Source organism: Saccopteryx bilineata, chromosome 7 (assembly GCF_036850765.1).
Source record: "Saccopteryx bilineata isolate mSacBil1 chromosome 7, mSacBil1_pri_phased_curated, whole genome shotgun sequence".
Classification (NCBI taxonomy): Eukaryota; Metazoa; Chordata; class Mammalia; order Chiroptera; family Emballonuridae; genus Saccopteryx; species Saccopteryx bilineata.
Window position 1 is genome coordinate 86,256,124 of NC_089496.1, and position 24,363 is coordinate 86,280,486.

The following is a 24,363-nucleotide window of genomic DNA, read 5'->3' on the forward strand; positions in this document are numbered from 1 at the left end:
GCTAGTACTAGCCAGTTCCCAAATGAGGAAATGAAAATAATAAAACAGGAATTTTATTAAGTATTTCCCATATTCCAGGCAACACACTAGTCCCTGAAGATGCAAACATGAAGATTTTATCTCTGTCCTAGTGAGTTTGTATCCGAACTGGAAAGATAGTCCTGTTTGGTCCTGTAAAAAGCTTAGGTAAAAATTAGTTTGGCTCTATAAAACTAAAGCTAAACATTATGATTTATATAAGTAATCATAATTTAGTTAAATCACTATTTATACAATGATCTAAAATGCTTCACAATCACATTTATGCATACTGTTTTTGGGTCATATAAACTTAGAGCCAGTTGTTGAATAAGACAGTATTTATTCAACAAGCACTTTTAAGGCACCTATTGTATTCCTAGGTTTTAAGGCTACAGAATGAATAAAACATAGTTTTATGATATTAGTTCACAGTGTATTAGGGGAGGCAGATATGTAAATAAATAAATTACCATCAGTTTGATAAGTGCTAGAGCAGAAAAATAAACAAAGTGCCATACTAGGACAGAGGAGGTGATAAGAAATATTGCTTTAAAATATCAGAGAAAATCTATTGGAAAGAAGAAAAATTAGGGGAGAGGGTGGTATTCCAAAGAAAAGACCACAAGATAAAAAGATACAAAAGTAAAAAGTATATGGTAAATTCAAAATTTACATATACTTTGATAGCTAACGGCAGGTTGTGCAAAAAGATATAGCTATACACTAGCTTCAAAATGAGGCAGGCACCTGATCTTAAAGCCCAGAGGTACATGATAAAGGGTTTGGATTCCAAGTAGAAGTGATTTGATCACATGTTGTATTTTAAAAAAAAACACCAACACTCAGAAATCTATATAAAGCAATTATTAGAGTCTGAGACTAGATACGGAAAAATCATTTAGGAGGAAAAATGATAAGATTTAAAATTTAAAAAAATGACAGGATATGAGTGATACTAAGATGTCAGAAATAATAGAACTTAATAAGTAACTGATGGAGTATGTGAACGAAGGAGAGGAATGAATCTGAAATGGCCTCTTGGTCTGTGCCTAAGGCAAAATGGAATTGCGTCATTAACCAAACCTGGGATGCGAGAGAGGAGACAACATAAGGACTTGGAAAATGTTCAGTTCTTTTCATAGTTAACAGAATTCAACTTTAAACAACTATGAGAAATCTTGCATCAATTAAAATAAAGTAAATTAATAGAAATGATAATACTCATTGTTGTGGGCTATTGGGGAAAAATTCACTATACATTGCTGCCCTGCAACCTGATGAAATTGTTCTGAAAAAAAAAATCTGGCAACAAATATAAGAGTCATAAAAATTATCATATACATACTTTGTCCCAGAAACCCAACTTTTTGGAATATAGCCCAAGGAGGTAATTCAAAAGAAATAAAAAACCTATTTGTATAAAGATGTTTATAGCTGTGCTATACATTACAGAGAAAAACTGGAAAGAGTCCACATGCCCAACTCAAGGGAAGGCTTTGGTACATTACTGCAATGGACTATTTTATTGCTATTAAGAAAGACAAATATGAGAACTATGTAGAAATAAAGAAAGGTATAAATATAAAGCAATAGGTAAACCATGCAGAACTCAAAATGATACATATACAGTGATCACAACTATGTAAAATTATATCTGTATAATCAAGAGAACTGGAAAAGACTACAGAGCTGGTAATTTAGAGTGCTGACATTTTTGTTATTGTTGGTTGAGTTGCTGGGAACGTTTATGTGTTTCAAGTTATATTTCACTGTATAGTTAGTACATATACATTAAGAAAGATAAATCTTTATTTTTTTCCTGGCAGAGGATAAAATAAAGTGCTCACGAGGACCTTTCCTTGCCCTAAGTGATTTTCTCTAGTCTCTTGAGTATTGTTAGTTTTTGGATGTATAGGGAGGTGAACTCCACCCCTTGCTACCACAGCATCCAGTTACTGCTCATTTCTTTTATCTGTCACTTATTATTGTATCCAAATTTCCTGACTTATTCATAACAAACCAGCATCTCTGCTCACATTTACAGCATGTACGCAACTTGGATGCTCTAACTATACCTATTTATTGGGTAGAAGTGTCTCCTCAGTGTGACTTTTTAAACTCTGGTCTAGAGAAATATTTGTTTCTTACCTTCTGCTACCCTGGTGGAATTAATTAAGGCCAATCCTCTGGATTCCATTTCTTCTAACCTTAAAGGACTCCTCACTTGGTAATATCTTTGATCTCTGTATTTTCGAGCTCCACTCCTTGACCCCTGCATCTCCCTTAGCTTTTCTGCTCTCCTTCACAGTAAACATTCTGCTAAGGATTCTTGTCCATATTATTGTTTCCAATCTCTTACCCCCTGTTCACTCTTCAAACTATTGTGATCTGCCTTCTGTTCCCACCATTCCACTGAACTGTGTTATTCAAAGTTATTAATCTGCTTGTTGCCAAATCTAATGGCACTTTTCTATCTTCCTGTTATTTGACCTCCTGGCCTCCTAGCAACACTTTCCCCTTACTTAAAACTTTTGGTTCCTGTGACACCTCAACTCTCTCTTTTCTCTTACTTCTGAGGTCATTCTTTTTTTCTCCCTCTAAATGTGAGAGTTTCTCTGGGTTATATCCTAAGCCTTTATCTCTTCTCTTTCCACATTCTTTCTAACTGATCTCCTTCATTCCCAGAGCCTTAAATCCTATTTGTATGCTAATGACTTCCAAAATTAATATCGGTAGAAGAAATCTTAATCCCTTGACTCATTCAGTGATATACTTGACATCTTCATTTAGATTCAAATATAGTAACTATTATATAACATAAAAACTATAGTCATGATTTTCTTCCTAGATGTGTTACTCCACCAGTTTTCCCATCTCTGTAAATAATACCATACACCCAGTTGTTTACACATTCCTATGTCATATCACTATACTCTTATTCAATATATCAACACCTTTGGATTTTACCTCCAACAATATATTCTATTGCTGCCATCTTAGTCCACTGCTTCCTCTTCAATCTATACTGATCACAAAAATTATGGCATATTTCAAAATGAATATGAAGCGATAAAATATCCCCTAATTTTTGTGAGCAGTATATTTTGCATAAAGTAGAGATAACTTTTTTTTAATGAGAGAGAAAGACTGAGACAGAAACAGGGACACAGAGAGACAGAGACAGACAGGAATGGAGAGAGAGAGACGAGAAGCATCAACTTGCGGCATGTTAGTTGTTTATTGATTGTTTCTCATATGTGCCTTGACCAGGAAGTTCCAGCATAGCCAACAATCCCTTGCTCAAACCAGCAACCTGGGCTCAAGCCAGCAACCATGAGATTTTGTCTATAATCCCACACTCAAGCCAGCAACTCCGTACTCAAGCTGGTGAGCCTGCACTCAAGCCAGATGAGCCCACACTCAAGCTGGCAAGCTCGGGGTTTTGAACCTGGGTCCTCAGCATCCCAGGTAGACTCTCTATTCACTACACCACCACCAGTCAGGTGAGACAGTACACTTTTTGTATAATAAATCAAATTGTTTCTCCCCTTCCCCCCAGCTTAAAGACATCCACTATACTTAGAAGAAATTCAAAGTCCTTCAATATGCCCGTAAGTTCCTATATAATATGACCACTATAGTATTTCCCCATGTATACATATACAGTGATCACAAATAAGATGCACCTTATTTTGGGGGCCTGAAATTTGAAAAAAAGTATATTACATCAAGTTACTGAACTCAAGTTTTACTAATCATAAAGTTCATACAACTCCTCATCAAGCGCGTAAAAGTGGGAAGAGCAAGTAAAAAAATCTACAACCACTGTATAAGACACACCCAGTTTTTAGACCTCAAATTTTTCCCAAAAAGGTGCGTCTTATACATGGGGAAATACGGTCATTATTTCTCTAGCTATTCCTTTCTTTAGCCAACCTGGCCCTCTTTGCATCCTTGGGGGGCCTTGCACATGCTTTTCTTTCTAGCAAGAACACTATGTTAATTTCTTACTTTGTCTAGTTAACACCTAGTTATTTAGATTAGACTACAATGTAAATATCTCTCTTCCTATTATTTGTGATTTCATTAAGGAAATTTTTCCATGACCTCCCATTCAGTCAAGTCTCAGCCCTTGGATTTATTCATAGTACCATGTACCTTTACTTGGTATTGTCTCAGTTTTAAGATCAGTTGCTTAATGTCTATGTCTCTGCTACTATATTATAGACTTCATGAAGCAGAGAAAGTATCTGGTTTTTCTTTTAAAATTTTATTTATTGATTTTAGCTAGAGAGGAAGGAGGAGAGAGAGAGAGAGAGAGAGAGAGAGAGAGAGAGAACTTCAATCTGTTCTGTGTGTGCCCTGGCCGGGGACTGAACTGGCAAACTCTGCACTTCAAAGTTCTAACCAATCCAGTTATCTGGCCAGGGCAAAAGTATCTGTTTTGAGTATTACATATCCAGCTCCTAACATGGTACTTGTCACATATCAGTTACTCAAGAAATATTTCCAGAATGAATGAATAAGTGATACTGGGTCATGTTTCTGAGAAGATACTGTCAGCCTCATGACAATACATCAATCAAATCATTAAAGAAAAAAGATAATCCAAAAGCATTACTAGATGGACATAAATGACAGTTACTGGCTTTGCTTGATTATATATTATGAACTGAGAATAAAGTTCTACACATGTGATTTCCCTAATTATAACAAGTAAAAGGAAACCAACTTCTCTCTCTCTCTCTCTCTCTCTCTCTCTCTCACACACACACACACACACACACACACACACAGAGGTTCATTTTAAAGTTAATTTAAAGTATGCAAAGGGAAGCCCAGAGCTGCATTTGTGGGTGGGTGCCAAGGTCATGAAATTGTTCTGCAAGAAAAGAGGGAAGTTGTTACTGAGAGAAAAGGGGATAAAAGGATGGGAAAAGCACAGGAGTTGAAGTAAGGGCTTTAGGATTCTTTGTATAGAGGAAAATGTCTAAAACCAATTTCAGATTGTTAATGTTACTACGATGTAAATCTTTCTGCCTTTCCAAATCTTTAGTAATATCTGCTATGTTAATTAGCTTAGATCAACACTAATCCACCAAATAAGGGATCAGAGAGAGTCACAAGAGCCCTCAAGCCACAAAGCCCATCTGAGGGGTTGGCTAAAGGTTTCTTTTTCTTCAGATACCTGCATTTGTAATCACATGGCATTTATCAAACCTATCTTGGGTTGTGCATTTCACTGGAAAATGTCTTACTCATCTTTGAATTTGCAGGAATATCAATACCTATCCAAGAGTATAACAAGCTGCTACATAAAAGGTGTGCCTTGGTGCATACTCTGTTCCAGATGAAGTCCTGACTCTCCCAACTTCATTGTTCCTACCCTTCCAGCTGCAGCTGACTCTCCACTTTCGATCTTGGATTCAACACACGCTTTCAACTTTCCTCGTGCCATTCCTTCTGACACAGATGCTCACTATTTGATCTGGACCTGGCCTACCAGCAGTACTAGGAAGAGAGCTTTTAATATAGTGCTTCACCTATAATCAATGCTTCAAAAATGATTATTGGATTCAGTCAAAATTAAGTAAGTCACAGCCCTGGCTGGTTGGCTCAGTGATAGAGTGTTGGCCCAGCACATGGATGTTCTGGGTTTGATTCCTGGTCAGGGCACACAGGAGAAGCTCCCATCTGCTTCTCCTCCCCTCCCCCTCTTGCTTCTCTTTCTCTCTCTCTCTCTTCTCCTCCTGTAGCTATGGCTCGATTGGAGCGAGTTGGCCCCTGGCACTGAGGATGGCTCTATGGCCTCCGCCTCAAGCACTAAGAGCTCAGTTGCTAAGCAATGGAGCAATGCCCCAGATGGGTAGAGCATTGCCCCCTAGTGGGCCTGCTGGGTGGATCCTGGTTGGGGTGTATGCAGGAGTCTGTCTCTCTGCCTCCCCATCTCTCACTGAATAAAAAAAAAATCAATTAAGTAAGTCACATGACAGCAATTCTCCAGAATACCTGTTACTCTATTGGTTAAGTTTTGCTTTAATCTACAAGTAATTGTAGTGTATCTCAACTTTTTGAACCCAGCTCTAATGGCTAGGATTTTGTCAAGTTTTACTTTCTATAAGAGGACACAAGAATAAAGTAGATAATGTTTTGCTTTTTAAAAGACATAAAAGGATGCTATAAAATCCTGCAGTATTAACTGTGCCTTTAAAAATAATGCATGCTTTCCAACCTATCTTGGAGATTGTGATGTCGCTCCTCAACCCTACTGCCTTCTGCTGGCTGTGGAGGGTCTAGAGAGATGAATGTTATTCCACTGCTTGATGGAGAATCCCTGATTTACAGTGGGGGAAATCACTATGGAAAAAATCTCTCTGTCCTCTTACACACAAAATAACCACGAAAAATACAAATACATTAATTCATTACATTTAATGAACAATGTTATAAGAACTGCTAAATAATCTGACCTACCCATCTAGGAGGGCGATGACATTCTTCCTGGGCCGCCCAATATTAGGGCCATACAAGCTGGCTCTCGAGTAAATCCGGATGGGCTGCAACAGGCTCTTCAGCTGGATGTAATCCTTTCCCAACTGGCTGCCATTTACTGCCCGGCCATGCATGGTCCGATAATTATTTGGCTCTACATTAAAAGAAGACACACAAGTCAGAGTTCAGAGGGTAAGGCTCCGCCAACCCTTTCCTGTCCACAAATCTCTGCCTTTTTCTTAACAATGTGAATAAAATAATCAAAATAGGGTCTGAACTAGTTTAACTTGAGGAACCACCCAAGAACAAAGTCAAATGGCATCTTGCCATTCTATTCATTTTCAAACTAATCTTCACAAAATATCACCTAATTCACAACAGACAAACAATATTAATTTTCAGGTGATATTTTATAATGAGTGCTATACTGGGTTGAACAGTGTCTCCCTAAATTTATGTCTACCTGAAACTTCAGAATGTGACCTTATTCGGAAATAGAGTCTTAGAAGATGTAATTAGTTAAGACAAGGTGATGAGGGATTAGAGTGTGCCTTAAATCCAATAACCAATATCTTTATAAGAGAAAGGAGAGGAGGTTCAGGTACACAAACACACAGGGAAGAAAGCCATTGGGCAGCAAAGACGGGAGAGATGCGGCTGTGCCAAGGATTGCTGGCAGACCAGAAGCTGGGAGAGAGGCACAGAACAGATTGTTCCTCAGAGCCTTCAGAAGGAATCAACCCTTGCAATCCTTGGATTTCAGACTTCAGGTCTCTTAAATAGTGAGAGGATATATTTCTATTGTTTTATACTACCAAGCTCATGGTAATATCTTATGAATGGCCTAGAAAACTAATACAAATGGTAGAAAAGGAAAGTGTCATAAATATGGTCCTTGTACCAAAAAGTTAGAAAATTTTATTAATGTTTAATAATAATAAAATAGCCAAGTGAAGTAATTTAGAGAAAAATCCTCTCTTTTAGTTTTTCTTAACTTGGTAGTTCTAAAGGGCAAGGAAAGTCATAAATACCAGCAGCTCAACTGCAGGAGGGGGCTAACTTAATTTGGAATGAAGCACATAATCCAAGAAGATATATAGGCTAGATTGAGGTTTTGGTACCGGTAGGGGCAAGAAACAGACCAACAGAGTTAAAAGAAATGTATCAGGGAGATCTGGAGAACAAGACAGCCACAGTGGTTGATAAGCTCACATATACTCCTTATAGTCCAGAAGGCTGTGTATGCTTAGGAGAGACTGGAGAGGGCATTAGTTATCTATGCATTCCCAGATGAATGCGAAACCTGGTATGTTTATATAAGAGACATGAGAAGGTGTGTCAGAAAGTAAAAGTCAGACAGACTTGTAAACTGCCTAAATTTTTAATGTGTCCCCCAACCCACATACAGATCCATTGGAAAAGGGTGGAAGCTTTGCTGGCTCAATGTAAGCATAACCTCTGATGAATCATTGACACACTATTAAGCTATGTTGACTCAGAGTAACCCTTAGGAAGCTGGCCTTAAAAATAAAAAAAACGATTTAAAAATAAAAAATTTAAGTGATATTAGCAGGTACACAATGTAAGAAAGACAGACACTACAGAATTAGTCCAGACAAACAAAAAGAAACAATAAAAATTACCTCTGGGGTGGATGATTTGCAATTCAGGGTTGCTCTTCATATTATATAAAATTACTTTTCAACAACAAAAAAATTTATAGCATGCAAAGAAATAAGAAAATATGACCATACATAAGAAAAAAAAAAGCACTAAATAGAAACTCTCTTAGGAGGTCCAAATGTTAGACTTAGCAGATAAAGATTTCACAATTGCTATTATTAATACTTCATGTTCAAAGAACTAAAGGGAACAATAAAAATTAAAGGAAAGAGAGATTCCAAGATGGCAGTGAAGTAGGCAGATGCACAGACTGCCATCTCCCACCACCAAAATGGATTAAAAATTAATTTAGAAACAACCATTGTGAAAAACCAACTTTGGACTAAAAGAACAGGACTAAAAAACCAAGGAGCACAGAAGAATCCACACCAATCCTGGTAGGGAGTGTGGGGGCACAGTGGGGGCTCCCTTGCTCCCAAGTGTGAGGGGAGGCTGAGTTTGAGGTCCAGAGGGCTCTCATTACAAGGAGAGAGACCCTGAGAGGCGAGGGCACTCAGTCTCAGAACCGGAGACCCAGCCTAGAAACCCAGGGACTGGAGGAGACAGTTGGACAGCATCGAGTGGGGAGAAGAGCGAAAGTTCTATACGAGGAAAGTGGTTAGGGTGCCTTAAAGGAACAAAGCAGAAAATATCACTCACAGCCACTTGCCTAGGGCTCCGGAGGCGAGTAGGGCTGAGAGGATTGACTGGTCATGCATGAGAAAAGTGGGGAGAGCAAGACAAACGGTGATGGGGAGAAGAGTGCCTGGGCTGACCTGAGTTAAGCTGACTCATTCTTCAGTGTGGTGGTGGCCATAGCTGGGGGAGGGGCTGATTCCCCTGCCCAGCACAAGCTTAAATAGGATCCAGGTGTCCCACCTCCAAAAAGCTCTCCAGCTCCAATCAGCATGAAAATCACCACAAAAAAGAGGAAGTAAGGAGGGGCAGTGATTCAGGTTTCTGGGGAGAACCGAGCTACACTTCGCCCTTCATACTGACAACCAGCCCCACTCACAGAGAGTAACTGGTAGAACACACCTTCAGATTCACACCCACTGCATTCCTGGATACAGTTTCAACTAAGCCCCCTGCTGAGATCAACAAACAAGCTCCCTGATGAGTTAAGCAAACAGACGGCAGGCAAATCAAGACTTTAAAGTGGCTCTACTAGTTAAGAAGACCGCATCTCAAACAAGCCTGCAAACCACACACAGAAAAAATGGGAAGACAGAGGAACGTAAGCCATATGAATCAACAAGAAAAATTCCCAGAAAAAAACTGGATGAAATGGAATTAATTAAATTACTGGATGCAGAGTTTAAAATAATGATTGTTAGGATGCTTAAGGCTCTCAAAGCTACAATAGATGAACTTAATGAGCACCTAAATAAAGAAATTGTAAGCATCAAAAAGGACAGTGAAATTATAAAAAAGAACCACACAGAAAAGATAAACACAATATCAGAAATGAAGACTACACTAGAAGAAATTAAAAGCAGGATGGATGAAGCAGAGGATCAAATCAGCAACTTAGAGGACAAGATAAGCAAAAGCAGGGAAGCAGAACAGCATAAAGAAAAGAGGATCAAAAATGTCTAAAGAAACTCTAAAAGAGCTCTGTGACAACATGAAGAGAAACAATATCTGCATAATAGGGGTTCTTGAAGGATAACAGAAAGAACAAGGGATAGAGAACCTGATTGAAGAAGTCATAGCCAAAAATTACCCTGAATTGATGCAGGAAAGAGTCATACTAGATCAACTGGAGTTAATCGATATCTTCAAAACCTTTCACCCTAAAGCAGCAGAATACACATTCTTTTCAAGTGTTTATGGTACATTCCATAGGATAGACCACATGTTAGGGCATAAAATGAGTCTCAACAATTTTAAAAAGGTTGAAATCATATCAAGCATCTTCTCTGATCACAATGGCATGAAACTAGAAAATACTACAATAGAAAAACTGACAAACATTCAAACATTTGGAAACTAAACAGCGTGTATTAAATAACAAATAGGTCAACAATGAGATCAAGAAAGAAATAAAAAATTTCCTTGAAAAAAATGAAAATGAGCATACAACAACTCAAAATTTATGGGATACAGCAAAAGCAGTCCTGAGAGGGAAGTTCATAGTATTACAGGCATACTTTAAGAAGCTAGAAAAAGCTCAAATAAACAACCCTGCAACTAAAAGAATTAGAAAAAGAACAGCAAGTCAAGCCCAAAGGATGTAGAAGGAAGGAAATAATAAAGATCAGAGTGGAAATAAATGACATAGAGGCTAAGTAAACAATACAGAGGATCAATAAAACCAAGAGCTGGTTCTTTGAAAAGGTAAACAAGATTAATAAACCTTTAACCAGACTCACCAAGAAAATAAGAGAAAGGACTCAAATAAATAAAATAAGAAATGAAAGTAGAGAAGTAACAACAGACACAGCAGAAATACAAAGGATTGTAAAAAAAAATACTACAAAGAACTGTATGCCAAAAACTAGACAACCTAGATGAAATGGATAAATTCATTGAAACATATAATCTTTCAAAAATCAATTGAGAAGAATCAGAAAACCTAAACAGACCAATTACAACAAATGAGATTGAAACAGTTATCAAAAACTCCCAACAAACAAAAAGCTCTGGGCCTGACAACTTCACAGGTGAATTCTACCGAATATTCAAAGAAGAACTAACTTCTATCCCTCTCAAGTTCTTTCAAAAAATTCAAGAGGAGGGAAGACTTGCAAGCTCCTTTATGAGGAGACCATAATTCTGATTCCAAAACCAGGCAAAGACAATACAAAGAAAGAAAACTATAGGCCAATATCTCTGATGAACTTAGATGCTAAAATCCTCAACAAAATATTAGCAAACCAGATCCAGCAATACATGAAAAAAATCATACATCATGATCAAGTGGGATTTATTCTGAGGAAGAAAGGCTGGTACAATATTCACAAATCAATCAATGTGATTCATCACATAAACAAAAGGAAGAAGAAAAACCACATAATATCAATAGATGCAAAACAAGCATGATAAAATCCAGCACCCATTTATGATAAAACTCTCAGCATAGTAGGAATACAGAGAACATACCTCAAGATAATAAAAGCAATCTATGACAAACCCACAGCCAACATCATCCTCAATAAAAAAAAGTTAAAAGCAATCCCCTTAGGATCAGGAACAAGGCAGGGGTGCCCCCTTTCACCACTCTTATTCAACATAGTTCTGGAAGTCCTAGCTATAGCAATCAGACAAGAAGAAGAAATAAAAGGCATCCAAATTGTAGAAGAAGAGTAAAACTATCATTATTTTCTGATAATATGATACTGTACATAGAAAACTCTAAAGTCTCAGTCAAAAATCTACTGAACCTGATAAATTAATTCAGTAAGGTGGCAGGATATAAAATTAATATTCAGAAATCAGAGGAATTTTTATACACCAACAATGAACTGTCTGAAAAAGAAATTAAGAAAACAATCCCCTTCACTATTGCAACAAAAAAAAATAAAGTACCTAGCAGTAAATTTAACCAAGGAGGTTAAAGACTTGTACTCAGAAAATTATAAAACATTGATAAAAGAAATCAAGGAAGATACAAACAAGTGGAAGCATATACCATGTTCATGGAAAGAAAGAATAAACATCATTAAAATGTCTATATTACCCAAAGCAATTTGTAAATTCAATGCAATTCCTATTAAAATACCAATGACATATTTCAAAGATATAGAACAAATATTCCAAAAATTCATATGTAACCAAACAAGAACATGAATAGCCTCAGAAATCTTGAAAAGGAAGAATAAAGTGGGTGGTATCACACTTCCTGAAATCAAGTTATAGTACAAGGCCATTATACTCAAAACAGCTTGGTACTGGCATAAGAACTGGCATATAGATCAATGAAACAGAACAGAGAACCCAGAAATAAACCCGCACCTTTATGGACAATTGATATTTGACAAAGAAGGTAAGAGCATACAATGGAGTAAAGACAGTCTCTTTAACAAATGATGTTGGGAAAATTGGACACGTACTTGCAAAAAAATGAAACTAGACCACCAACTTACACCATTCACAAAAATAAACTCAAAATGAATAAAAGACTTAAATGTAAATCATGAAACCATAAGCATCTTAGAAGAAAATATAGGAAGTAAGCTCTCCAACATCACTCTCAGCAATATATAAATATTTGCTGATTTATCTCCACGGGGAAGTGAAATAAAAGACAGAATGAGCAAATGGGACTATATCAAACTAAAAAGCTTTTGCACAGATAAAGACAATAGAAACAAAATAAAAAGACAAACCACACAATGGGAGAACATATTTGACAATACATTTGATAAGGGGTTAATAACCAAAATTTATAAAGAACTTGGTAAAACTCAACACCAGGAAGATAAACAATCCAATCAAAAAACGGGCAAAAAAAAAAAAATGAATAGACACTTCTCCAAAGAGGACATACAGATGGCCAATAGGCAGATGAAAAAATGTTCAACATCACTAATCATTAGAATAATGCAAATTAGAACCACAATGAGATATCACCTCACACCAGTCAGAATGGTGCTCATTAACAAAACAACACATAATAAGTGCTGATGAAGATGTGGAGAAAGGGAAACACTCTTGCATTGCTGGTGGGAATGCAGACTGGTGCAGCCACTGTGGATATCAGTTTGGAGATTCCTCAAAAAATTAAAAATGGAACTGCCGCCTGACCTGTGGTGGCGCAGTGGATAAAGCGTTGACCTGGAATGCTGAGGTCACCGGTTCGAAACCCTGGGCTTGCCTAGTCAAGGCACATATGGGAGTTGATGCTTCCAGCTCCTCCCCCCTTCTCTCTGTCTCTCTTTCTCTCTCTCTCTCCCTCTCTCTCTCCTCTCTAAAAAAAAAAAAAAATGAATAAAAATGGAACTGCCTTTTGACCCAGCCATCCACTTTTAGGAATATATCACAAGAACACCACATCAATGATTCAAAAGAAGAAATGCACCCCCATATTTATGGCAGCATTGTTTACAATAGTCAAGATCTGGAACAGCCCAAGTGTCCGTCAGTGGACAAGTGGATTAAAAAGCTATGTTACATATACACAATGGAATACTGTGGAGCCATGGACAAGAAGGAAATCTTACCTTGTGCGACAACATGGATGGTCCTGGAAACTATTATGTTAAGTGAAATAAGCCAGGCAGAGAAAGAAAATTATCATATGATCTCACTCATTTGAGGAATCCAATGAACAATATGAATAGAGGAATGGAGTAGAGACAGAGTTGGGATCAGTGGGACCAGAGGGAAAGCGGACAGAGGGAAAGGGTATTATAAGATGGGATCAGAGAAGGGAAAGAGATTGGTATAATTATATACACATAACACAGCATTATAGAGAGCAGAAAAGCAAATCCTGGAGGGAAGGTGGTAGGGCGTTGTGAGGAGGGGGGCATGGTGGAAATTGAGGGGAACACGGGGGAGGGGATGCATATGAGGGGACACTAGAATCTATGTAAACACAAAAAATAAATATAAAAATAAAGAAAATTAAAGAAAAGTATAAACATATTGACTGGCCAAATACAAATAAAGTAATAGAAATTATTTTTAAAATGATCAAATGAAAATCTTGGTACTGAAATGACTCCTCACATAAAGAAAGACACAGTAAAATTATCAGCTGAATTTTTATCAGAAGTGATGGAGACCTGAAGACAGTAGAATGATTGAAGGAAAATTACTGCATTCAAGAATTCTATATTCAGCAATCAATCCTTCAAAACTTAAAGCAGAATTTATACCTTCGCAGAAAACTAAAGAGCAGAATTTGTTGTGAGATAAATCTGCCTTAAAAGAAATAAAATAAAAAATAGAAATCTTTTAGGTTAAAAGGAATGATACCAGATTGTGACTGAAAACTACATAAAGAAAGAAAGAACATTAATAAAGGTAATTACATAGGCAAATATAAAAACATTTAAAATAGTCATTGCTCTTAACTAAGTCAAATAATAGTTTCATAAAACAAAACCTATAAAACTGTATTGTTGGGCTTACAACATATAAAGATATATTTAGAGTAATAACAGTACAAAGGAAGTAGAAATAGAGGTTTATTGGAGTAAAGTTTGTACATTTAACTGGAATTAAGTTAGTATTACTCCAAAATATATTACAATGAGTTAAAATGCATTATAAAAAGAAACTACTAATAAAATAATTAAAATAATACTTTCCAGGGGTCTCCAAACTTTTTACACAGGGGGCCGGTTCACTGTCCCTCAGACCATTGGAGGGCTGCCAAATACAGTGGTCCTCTCACTGACCACCAATGAAAGAGGTGCCCCTTCCAGAAGTGCAGTGGGGGCTGGATAAATGGCCTCAGGGGGCCGCAGTTTGGGGACGCCTGCTTAGACAATACCTTTTTTTGCATAAATGGCAGATAGTAAATGAGAAACAATATGAAAAACAGAAAGTAAGAATTGAAAAAAAACAAGTTGACAAATGTAAATTCAACTATATCAACAACTGCATTGAATGTAAATGAATTAAACACTTCAAATTATAAGCAGAAACTATCAGGCTGAAAATAAATAATATCCAATTAAAATAAAGACACAATTTTAACATCAAAGGTACAAATAAGTTGAAAGTAAGAGGATAAAAAAGATGCTGTGCAAACACTAATCATAAGAGACTAGAATGACTATACTACTAGCAGACAAAACAGACTTTAAGACAAAACTGTCACTAGAGACAATGTGGGACATTTTTATAGTAAGAGTCAATTTATGAGAAAGATATTACAATTAGAAATATACACATACCAATAACAGAACATTAAAATACATAAAATAAAATTGAAATATTGGAAAGTAAAAAATTCGACAATAATAGATGGGGACTTTAATACCAAATTCTCAATTATGAATAGAACAACTAGACAGAAAATCAGCAAGGATACAGAAAACCTGACCAATGGTACCAGCTAACTTGACCTGATTGATATGTACAGAACACTCTTATCTAACAACAGCAGGATACAAATTCTTTTCTAGTGCATATATAATGTTCTTCAAGACAGACCATATGCTAGGCCATAACACAAGTCTTAATATATTTAAAGGAATTAAATCATATAATATATGTACCCTGACTACAACAGACTCAAATTAGAATTCAACAACAGAAAGAAATTTGAGAAATCTATAAATATTTAGAACTTAAAAAATAATCCAAGAGTCAAAGAAGAAATCACAAGGGGAGTTAAATACTATTTTTAATAAAGTGAAAAAGAAAATGTATAAAAACATATGGGATGATACCAAAGGCACAATACATGAAAGAAATAATAATCTGGACTTTATTAAAATTAAAAACTGCTGCTCTGCAAAAGACAATATTAAGAGAATGAAAGGACAAGTCACGGACTGGGATAAAATACTTGTAAAATACACATTTGATACAGACTACAATCCAAAATATACAAAGAACTCTTACAATTAACAAACAAGATGATCTTAACAGCTATCTCACCGAATAAGATACACAGATGGCAAATAAGTATATGGAAAGATGCTCTACATCATATGTCATTATGAAATGCAAATTAAAACACTAAAATATCAGTACTACTCATTAAAATGGCCAAAATCTGTAACAGTGACAATGCTGAATATTAGCTAGAATGTGGAGCAACAGAAACTCTCAGTCATTGCTGGTGGGAATACAAAATGATAGTCACTTTGGAAGAGTTCGGTGGTTTCTTACAAAACAAAACATTCTTACATAAAATTCAACAATCATGCTCTTTTTTATTTACCTAAACTGGCTGAAACTTAAAATCCACACTTTTGTCTGCACATGGATTTATAGCAGCTGTTCCATAATTGCCAAAACTTGGAGACAACCAAATGTCCTTCAGGTAAATGTATAAATAAACTAGTACATCCAGACAATGGAAATTATTCAGCATTAAAAAGAATGAGCTATCAAGCCATGAAAAGGCCACATCCTATATGATTCTAATTATATGACATTATGAAAAAGGCAAAAATATAGAGATAGTGTTTTTAAAGATCAGTGGTTTTCAGGGTCAGAGAGAGAAGGAGTGGGGGGGAGTGTCAATAGGTGGAGCACAAGGCTATGAAAATACTCTATATGATGTCATAATGATGAAATACATGTCATTACACATTTGTCCAAACCCAAAGTATGTGCTCTTGAAAAGTGAACCAAAATGTAGTATGGATTTGGAGTGATTATTATGTATTAATTTAGGTTCATCAGTTGTAACGAATGTACCACTCTGGAGAGGGATGTTGATAGTGGTGGCGGTTATGCCTGTATGGGAGCAGGAAATATATGAGAAATCTCTGTAGCTTCCTTTCAATTTTGCTGTGAACCTAAAACTCCTTCAAAAAACTCATAAAAATGAAGAAAACTTGGATATACATAGAGATACTAGGGTTGCACACACAAGGAAGGACATGGGAGGACATAGTGAGAAGATGGTCATGTACAAACCAAGGAGAGAGGCCTCAGGAGAAACCAGATCTGTTGATACCTTGATCCTGGGCTTCTAGCTTCCAGAACAATGAGAAAATAAATTTTTGTTGTTCAGGGAAAAAAGCAACAATTACAGAAATTTATAGCCTTAGACTCCTGTATTAGAAAAAAAGGAAGATCACAAATCAATAAAATGTTTCTATCCTATGAAATGAGAAAAAGAGAACTAAACACAAAGCAAGGAAAAGGAATGAAATAATAAAAATGAGAGTGGAAATCAATAATAAAAAATAGAGAAATTCAATAAAAGCAAAAGTTTTTTTATTGTAAAGATCAACAAAATTGAAATACCTTTAGCTAGACTGACCAAGAAAAAAAGAAAGAAGTCAAAATTAGGAATGAAAAGGAGAACACTACTAAGGACCTCACCTTAATAAAAGGGATATGGAATGACTGTGAACAACTTTATGCCAATAATTAACACAACTTAGATAAATTGAAAAACTTTCAAAAAAGACAAATTACTAAAACTGACTTAAAAAGAAATAGAAAATCTAAATAGACCTATAACAGAAAAAAAATTGAATTAGCCATTAAGAATATTCCACAAAGAATGCATAGACCCAGATGAAGTCATTGGTGATTTATATAAACTATTTAAAAAATAATAATACCAATCCTTCACAAACTTTTATCAAAAAATGGAAGAAGAGGGAACACTTGCCAGTTTATTTTATGAGGCTAACATTCCCCTGATGCCAAAGCTAGAAAAAGATATCATAGGGAAAAAAACCTATAAATTAATGTTCCTCATAAACAGAATAAAAAATTCCTAACAAAATATTAACAAACTGAATCCAGCAAGATATTAAAAAGTATTATAAACCATGACCAAGTGGGATTTATACTAGGAATAAAAGGTTGACTCAATATGAAAAGCCAACTAATATAAAATATTATATTAATAGAATAGAAAACCAAAAACACATTATCATTTTCAATATATGCAAAAAAAAAAAAAAAAAAAGCATTTGGCAACATCCAACACATATTTCTGATAAGTACTCTCACAAACTATGAATAGAAGAGAAACTCCTTAATCTTATAAACAATACCTAAGAAAAATCTACATACTTAATGGTGACACATACTGAATGCTTAATGGTAAAACATCATATTTAATGGTGAAATATTGACTGTTTCCTCCCTAAGCTTCAGAACAAGGCATGAATGTATGTTCTTGCCACTTATAGTCAACATTTGTATTAGAGGTACTAACCAGTGCAATCAGGCAAGGAAAAAATAAAATAAAAGGCATCTAAACTGAAAAGAAAGAAGTAAAATTGTCTTTATTCTGAGACACATCTTTTATACAGAAAATTCTAAATAATTCACAAATATGGGGGGAAATATTAGAGCTATAAAACAAGATTAGCAAGGCTTGACAATAAAAGGTCAATACAAAAAATCAATTCTATTTCTGAGCACTAACAATACATGATACAAATATGAAATTAAAAATAATTTCATTGTCAATTGCATCAAAAAAATAAAATACTTAAGAATAAACTTAACAGAAGACTAAAATTTGTACACTGAGAACTATAAAACATTGTTGGGAAAAATTAAAAATTAAATAAGTGGGGAGATTATGCTCATGTATAGGAAGACTCAATATTGCTAAGGTAGCAATTCTCTCCAAACTAATCTAGATTCTACACTATTTCTATTAAAATTGAAGAAATTACAAACTGATCCTAAAATTGATATAAAGATGCAAACAACTAGCCAAAACAATTTTGAAAAATAAGAACAAAGTTGGAGGACTTACACTTCCCAGTTTCAAAATTCATTATAAAGTTGTTGTAATCAAGATAACATAGTCCGAGTACAAAACTAGACATACAGATCAGTGGAAAAGAATTAAGAGTCCAGAAATAAGCTCTTTTATAGCCAATTGATTTTTGACAAACGTGTCAAGAGCATTCAAGAAATAGTGCTGAAACAAGTTGAGATTCACATACAAAAAGATAAATTTAAACTCTTACTTCATACCACAATAAAAAATTAACTCATAATGAATCTTATGCCCAAATGTAAGAACAAAAGCTATAAAAACTTTAGAAGAAAATATAGAAATTGTGATCTTCGGTTAGGCAAAATCAAAATACCAAAAAGCAAGATTCATAAAATTAAAAATTGATAAATTAAACTTTATTAAAGTTCAAAACTTCTGGCCTGACTACGTAGTGGTGCAGTGGATATAGCATCAAACTGGGACAAGAGGACCCAGGTTTGAAACCCCGAGGTCGCTGGTTTGAGTGTGGGCTCATCCGGCTTGAGCACTGGGTCACTGGCATGAATGTGGGATCACAGACATGACCCCATTGTTGCTGTCTTGAGCCCAAATGTAGCTGGCTTGAGTGCAAAGGTCAGTGGCTTGAGCCCAAGGTTGCTGGCTTGAGCAAGGGGTTATTCGCTTTGCTGCCCCCCCCCCACGTCAAGACACGTATGAGAAAGCAATCAATGAACAACGAAGGTGGTGTGACAAAGAATTGATGATGCTTCTCATCTCTCTCCCTTCCTGGCTGTCTGTCCCTGTCTGTCCTTCTCTCTGTCTCTCTCTCTCTTTCTCTCTGTCTTGCGCTCTCTCTCTCTCTCTCTCTCTCTCTCTCTCTCTCTCTCTCACACACACACACACACACACACACAGTTCAAAATGTCTATATTTCAAAAGATGCCACAAAGAAAATAAAAAGACAAGTTATAAACTGGGAGAAAATATTTGCAAATCATATATTTGATAAAGAATTTGTATCCAGAATATATTTAAAACTTTAACAATTCAATAAAATAAACCAATTAAAAGGGCAAAAAATTTGAGTATACATTTCACCAAAGAAGATGCAAGAATGGCTGATAAGTACACTAAAAGATGCTCAACATCATTTGTTTTTAGGGACGTGCCAATGAAAGCATATTAAGATATTACTTCAGGCCCTGGTCAGTTGGCTCAGTGGTAGAGCATCATCAGCTCAGTGTGTATATGTCCTGGGTTTGATTTCCTGTCAGGGCACACAGGAGAACTGACCATCTATTTCTTCATCTTTCCCCCCTCTCCCTTCTCTCTATCTTTCTCTTCCCCTCCCACAGCCAAGGCTCCATTGGAGCAAGTTGGCCCTGGTGCTGAGGTTGGCACTATGGCTAAATGGCTAAAATGGCTCCAGTTGCAACAGAGCAACAGCTACAGATGGGCAGAACGTCAGCCCCTAGTGGCCTTGCTGGGTGGATCCTGATTGGGTGCATGCGGGAGTCTGTCTCTCTGCCTCCATGCTTCTCACTTAAGAAAAATACCAAATAATAATAATAATAAAAAAATGATATTACTTCAAATTCACTAGAATGACTATTTAAAAACAAAACAAAATAAACAAACAAAACAGACTAAACAAATACAGACTCATAGAAACAGAGAGCAAAGGGATAGTTATCAGAAGAAGAGAGTGATGGGATGAGTGGTAAGGGGAAGGGGAATATAGTCAATAATATTGTGATAAGTTTACATGGTGACAGATGATTACTAGAATTAGTGGGGTGATCATATTGTAAGGTATAAAAATGTCAAAACACCATGTTATATGCCTGAAACTATACTGCTCACAAAAATTAGGGGATATTTTATTGCTTCATATTCATTTTGAAATATTCCCTAATTTTTGTGAGCAGTATCATAAAACAAATATATGATTGTGTACCAACTATACTTAAATAAAAAATACATTAAAAAAAGACAAATGTAAAGTGTTTCCAAAGATATAGAAAAACTGGGACTCATACATCTCTGTTGAAAAAGCAAGATGATACAGCTACTTTAGAAAGTAGTTTGGCAGTTTGTAAAAAAAAAAAAACAACAACATAAATTTACCATAAAAACTAGTAACTCCAATCTCCTTCAAGGTTATCTTCCTAAAAGATATAAAAACATATATCCATACAAAGACTTGTATGTGAATGTTTATAGCAGCATTATCTATCATAGTTTAAAAGTAGAAACAATCCAAATGTCCTTCATCTGGTGAATGGATAATAAGCAAAATGTGATATGTATTATATTCATATGTTGGAAAACTCTTCAGCAATGAAAAAGAAAAACTATTTTTACATTCTATAACATGGATAAACCTGAAAACACACTAAATGAAAGAAGTCAGATGCAAAGAAGCCATATTGTATATTTCTGGTTCTATGAAATGTCAAAAAATAAATACCTCTATAAAGACAGAAAGCAGTTCAGGGTTTCCTGGGACTGGAAATTGAAAACTGGCATGAGGGGTCTCTCTGGAGTGATGAAAATGTTTTAAATTGGACTGTGGAGATGGCTGTACAAGTCTGTGGATTTACTTAGAATCACTGAATTGTAAAATGAGTAGGAAGAAAAGGAGGGTGAAATGGAGGAATAGGGGAAGGGAGAGAGGGAGGGGCATATTCATTGTTAGAAAAGAAGACGGTCAAGTTGATTATTTCAATTTTAATTACTAAAGGTGAAAAATGTGAGAGACGATAATGATCAACTTTTTAAATCTTATTCATTATCTGTCTCTTTTACTAAGATGTAGGAAGGAATATTTATTATTTACTGGTTTATCTCTTGAAACAAAAATAGTATCTTTGGTATACACTAGGGAGTTAAGTATTTGTTGAATACAAGTTGAATAAAGTGAAGAAAGCCAAGAAGTTTTAATATCACTTTTTAAAAAAAGCAAAGGGTAGTAGAAAAAGTACCTACTTCCCTTTCAGTTAGAAGTCTCAAGTTCCTAACATAGATTTAGCACTTACTGTTGCCTTTAGAAATTTGCTTGATTTTTATCGATGTTTCCGCACCTGCACAATATTTACTTATTTAGCATTTTGAGGTCCAAATAGAAGAGTATTAGGAAGTGCTATGTAAACTAAATAACATGCAAATATAGGATGACAATATTGTTACTAATTACAAATGTAAACCTCTAAGGAAGTAAATCTAGGTCTTTCATCACCAACCAGTGGCAGGAAATATGCATTGCCTTTAAAATAAAAATAAAAAAGATCCTCACAACATTTTCTCTCTCTCTCTCTCTATCTCTCTCTCTCTCTCTCTCTCTCTCACATTCTCTGATAACAGCAGTTTTAAGATATAGTTGACATACTATAGAATTCACCAAGTTAATGTGTATAGTTCAATGGTTTTAAGTAATTCAGAGTTGTGCAACCATCATCACAACAAATTCTGGAACATTTTCATCAACCCAAAAGGATTATCATCCTTCAGTTACTGCTCTTCCTCAAAATCACCCCTATGGATAGATAACCATTAATTTACTTTCTGTCTATTTAGACTTGCCCATTCTGGACATTTTATATAAAAATAATCACACAATGTGGTTTTTTGCAACTGGGTTCTTTCATTTAGCATAACCTTTTCAAGGCTCATCAATGTTGTAGCATATATCAAAACTCCATTACTAGTTATGGCCAAATAATCCATTGTATGGGTGCAATGCATTTTATTTATCCATTCATTCAGTTGATAGACATTGTGTTGTTTCTGTTGTTGGCTATTATGAATAATGCTACTATGAATATTTGTGTAAACATTTTTCTTTCTTTTTCTTTTTTTAAATGAGAGAAGTAGAGATAGAGATACAGAGTGCCACATGCACCCTGACCAGGATCCACCCAGAAACCCCCATCTGGGGTCCATGCTCAAATCAACAGACCTATTTTTATCATCTGAGGCTGACATGCTCAGACAAACTGAGATATCCTGAGCGCCCAGGGCCCACGCTCAAACCAATCAAGCCACTGGCTGTAAGAGGGGAAGAAGGAGAGAGGAAAAGAGAGAAGGGAAGAGAATCAGATGGTTGCATCTCTTGCATGCTCTGACCAGGAATCAAACTCGGACATCCATATGCCAGGACAATGCTCTGTCCACTGAGCCATCTGGCCAGGGCCATGTGCAAGTTTTTGTGTGGACATTGTTTTTTTTTTGTTTTATGTATTTTTCCGAAGCTAGAAACGGGGAGAGACAGACAGACTCCGGCATGCGCCCGACTGGGATCCACCCGGCACGCCCACCAGGGGGCGATGCTCTGCCCCTCCGGGGCGTCACTCTGCCGGGACCAGAGCCACTCTAGCGCCTGGGGCAAAGGCCAAGGAGCCATCCCCAGCGCCCGGGCCATCTTTGCTCCAATGGAGCCTTGGCTGTGGGAGGGGAAGAGAGAGACAGAGAGGAAGGAGAGGGGGAGGGGTGGAGAAGCAGATGGGCGCTTCTCCTGTGTGCCCTGGCCGGGAATCGAACCCGAGACTTCTACACGCCAGGCCGACGCTCTACCACTGAGCCAACCGGCCAGGGCTGGACATTGGTTTTTATTTCTTATAGGTATAAACTAGGAGTGGAATTGCTAGGTCATATGTAATTCTATGTTTAACTTTTTGAAGGACTGCCAAATTATTTTCCAAAGCAGCTAACCATTTTATATTCCCACCAGCAGTGTGTGAGTCCAATTTTTCCACCTCTTTGTCAAAGTTGTTATTTTCCTTTTTTATTATTATGGCCATCCTAGTGGGTGTAAGTACTATTTCATTGTGGTTTTGATTTGTTTTCCCTTGATAGCTAATGATGTTGAGCATCTTTTTATGTGTTTAATAACCATTTATATTTCTTCTTTGGAAATCCTTTGCCCAATAGTATTCTTTTAATTGATTCTTATGTTGTCCTTAGTATGAAGTGAAACAACACATAAAGTAAAATTCATAGTTCCAAGAGGTAAGTTTATACTGTGGCTTCATATTCTTTTTCATTTTGTAACTAATAGACTTAATTTTTATCTTTTAGAGCAATTTTCAGTTTACAGAAAATTGCATAAGTAGTACAGACAGATCCTATATACCCCATCCTCCCCATCCACACACTCAATTTCCCCCATTATTAACATCTTGTCCTAGGGTGGCACATTTGTTACAATTTATGAACCAATAATAATATGTTATTATAACTCAAGTCTATGGTTTACATTAAGATTTGTTCTTTTTTTTTTTTTTTTTTTTTGTATTTTTCTGAAGCTGGAAACGGGGAGAGACAGTCAGACAGACTCCCGCATGAGCCCAACCGGGATCCACCTGGCATGCCCACCAGGGGCGACACTCTGCCCACCAGGGGGCGATGCTCTGCCCCTCCAGGGCGTCGCTTTGCCGCGACCAGAGCCACTCTAGCGCCTGGGGCAGAGGCCAAGGAGCCATCCCCAGCGCCCGGGACATCTTTGCTCCAATGGAGCCTTGGCTGTGGGAGGGGAAGAGAGAGACAGAGAGGAAGGAGGGGGTGGTGGTGGAGAAGCAAATGGGCGCTTCTCCTATGTGTCCTGGCCGGGAATCGAACCTGGGTCCCCCGCACGCCAGGCCAACGCTCTACCGCTGAGCCAACCGGCCAGGGCCTAGATTTGTTCTTTATATTCTAAGGTTGCATGGGATTTGGTAAATACATAATGTCATATATCCATCATTACAGTCTGATGCAGAATAAATTCACCCTCCAAAATCTTGTACTCCACCTAGTCATCCTTCCCTCCATTCCCCTGAACTCCTGGAAACCACTGATCTGCTCACTCTCTATAACTCTAC

General features: G+C 36.5%; 1 protein-coding gene across 2 annotated transcripts in view; it reads right to left on the reverse strand.

The window, feature by feature from the left end:
- HPSE2 (heparanase 2 (inactive)) overlaps positions 1-24,363 on the reverse strand; it is a 777,305-nt gene that overhangs the window by 241,863 nt on the left and 511,079 nt on the right. For both annotated transcript variants that reach the window (XM_066238979.1, XM_066238978.1), the window contains one exon: positions 6,496-6,667. In XM_066238979.1, coding sequence (XP_066095076.1) covers positions 6,496-6,667 — 172 coding nt within the window. The remainder of the gene's footprint in view (positions 1-6,495; positions 6,668-24,363) is intronic.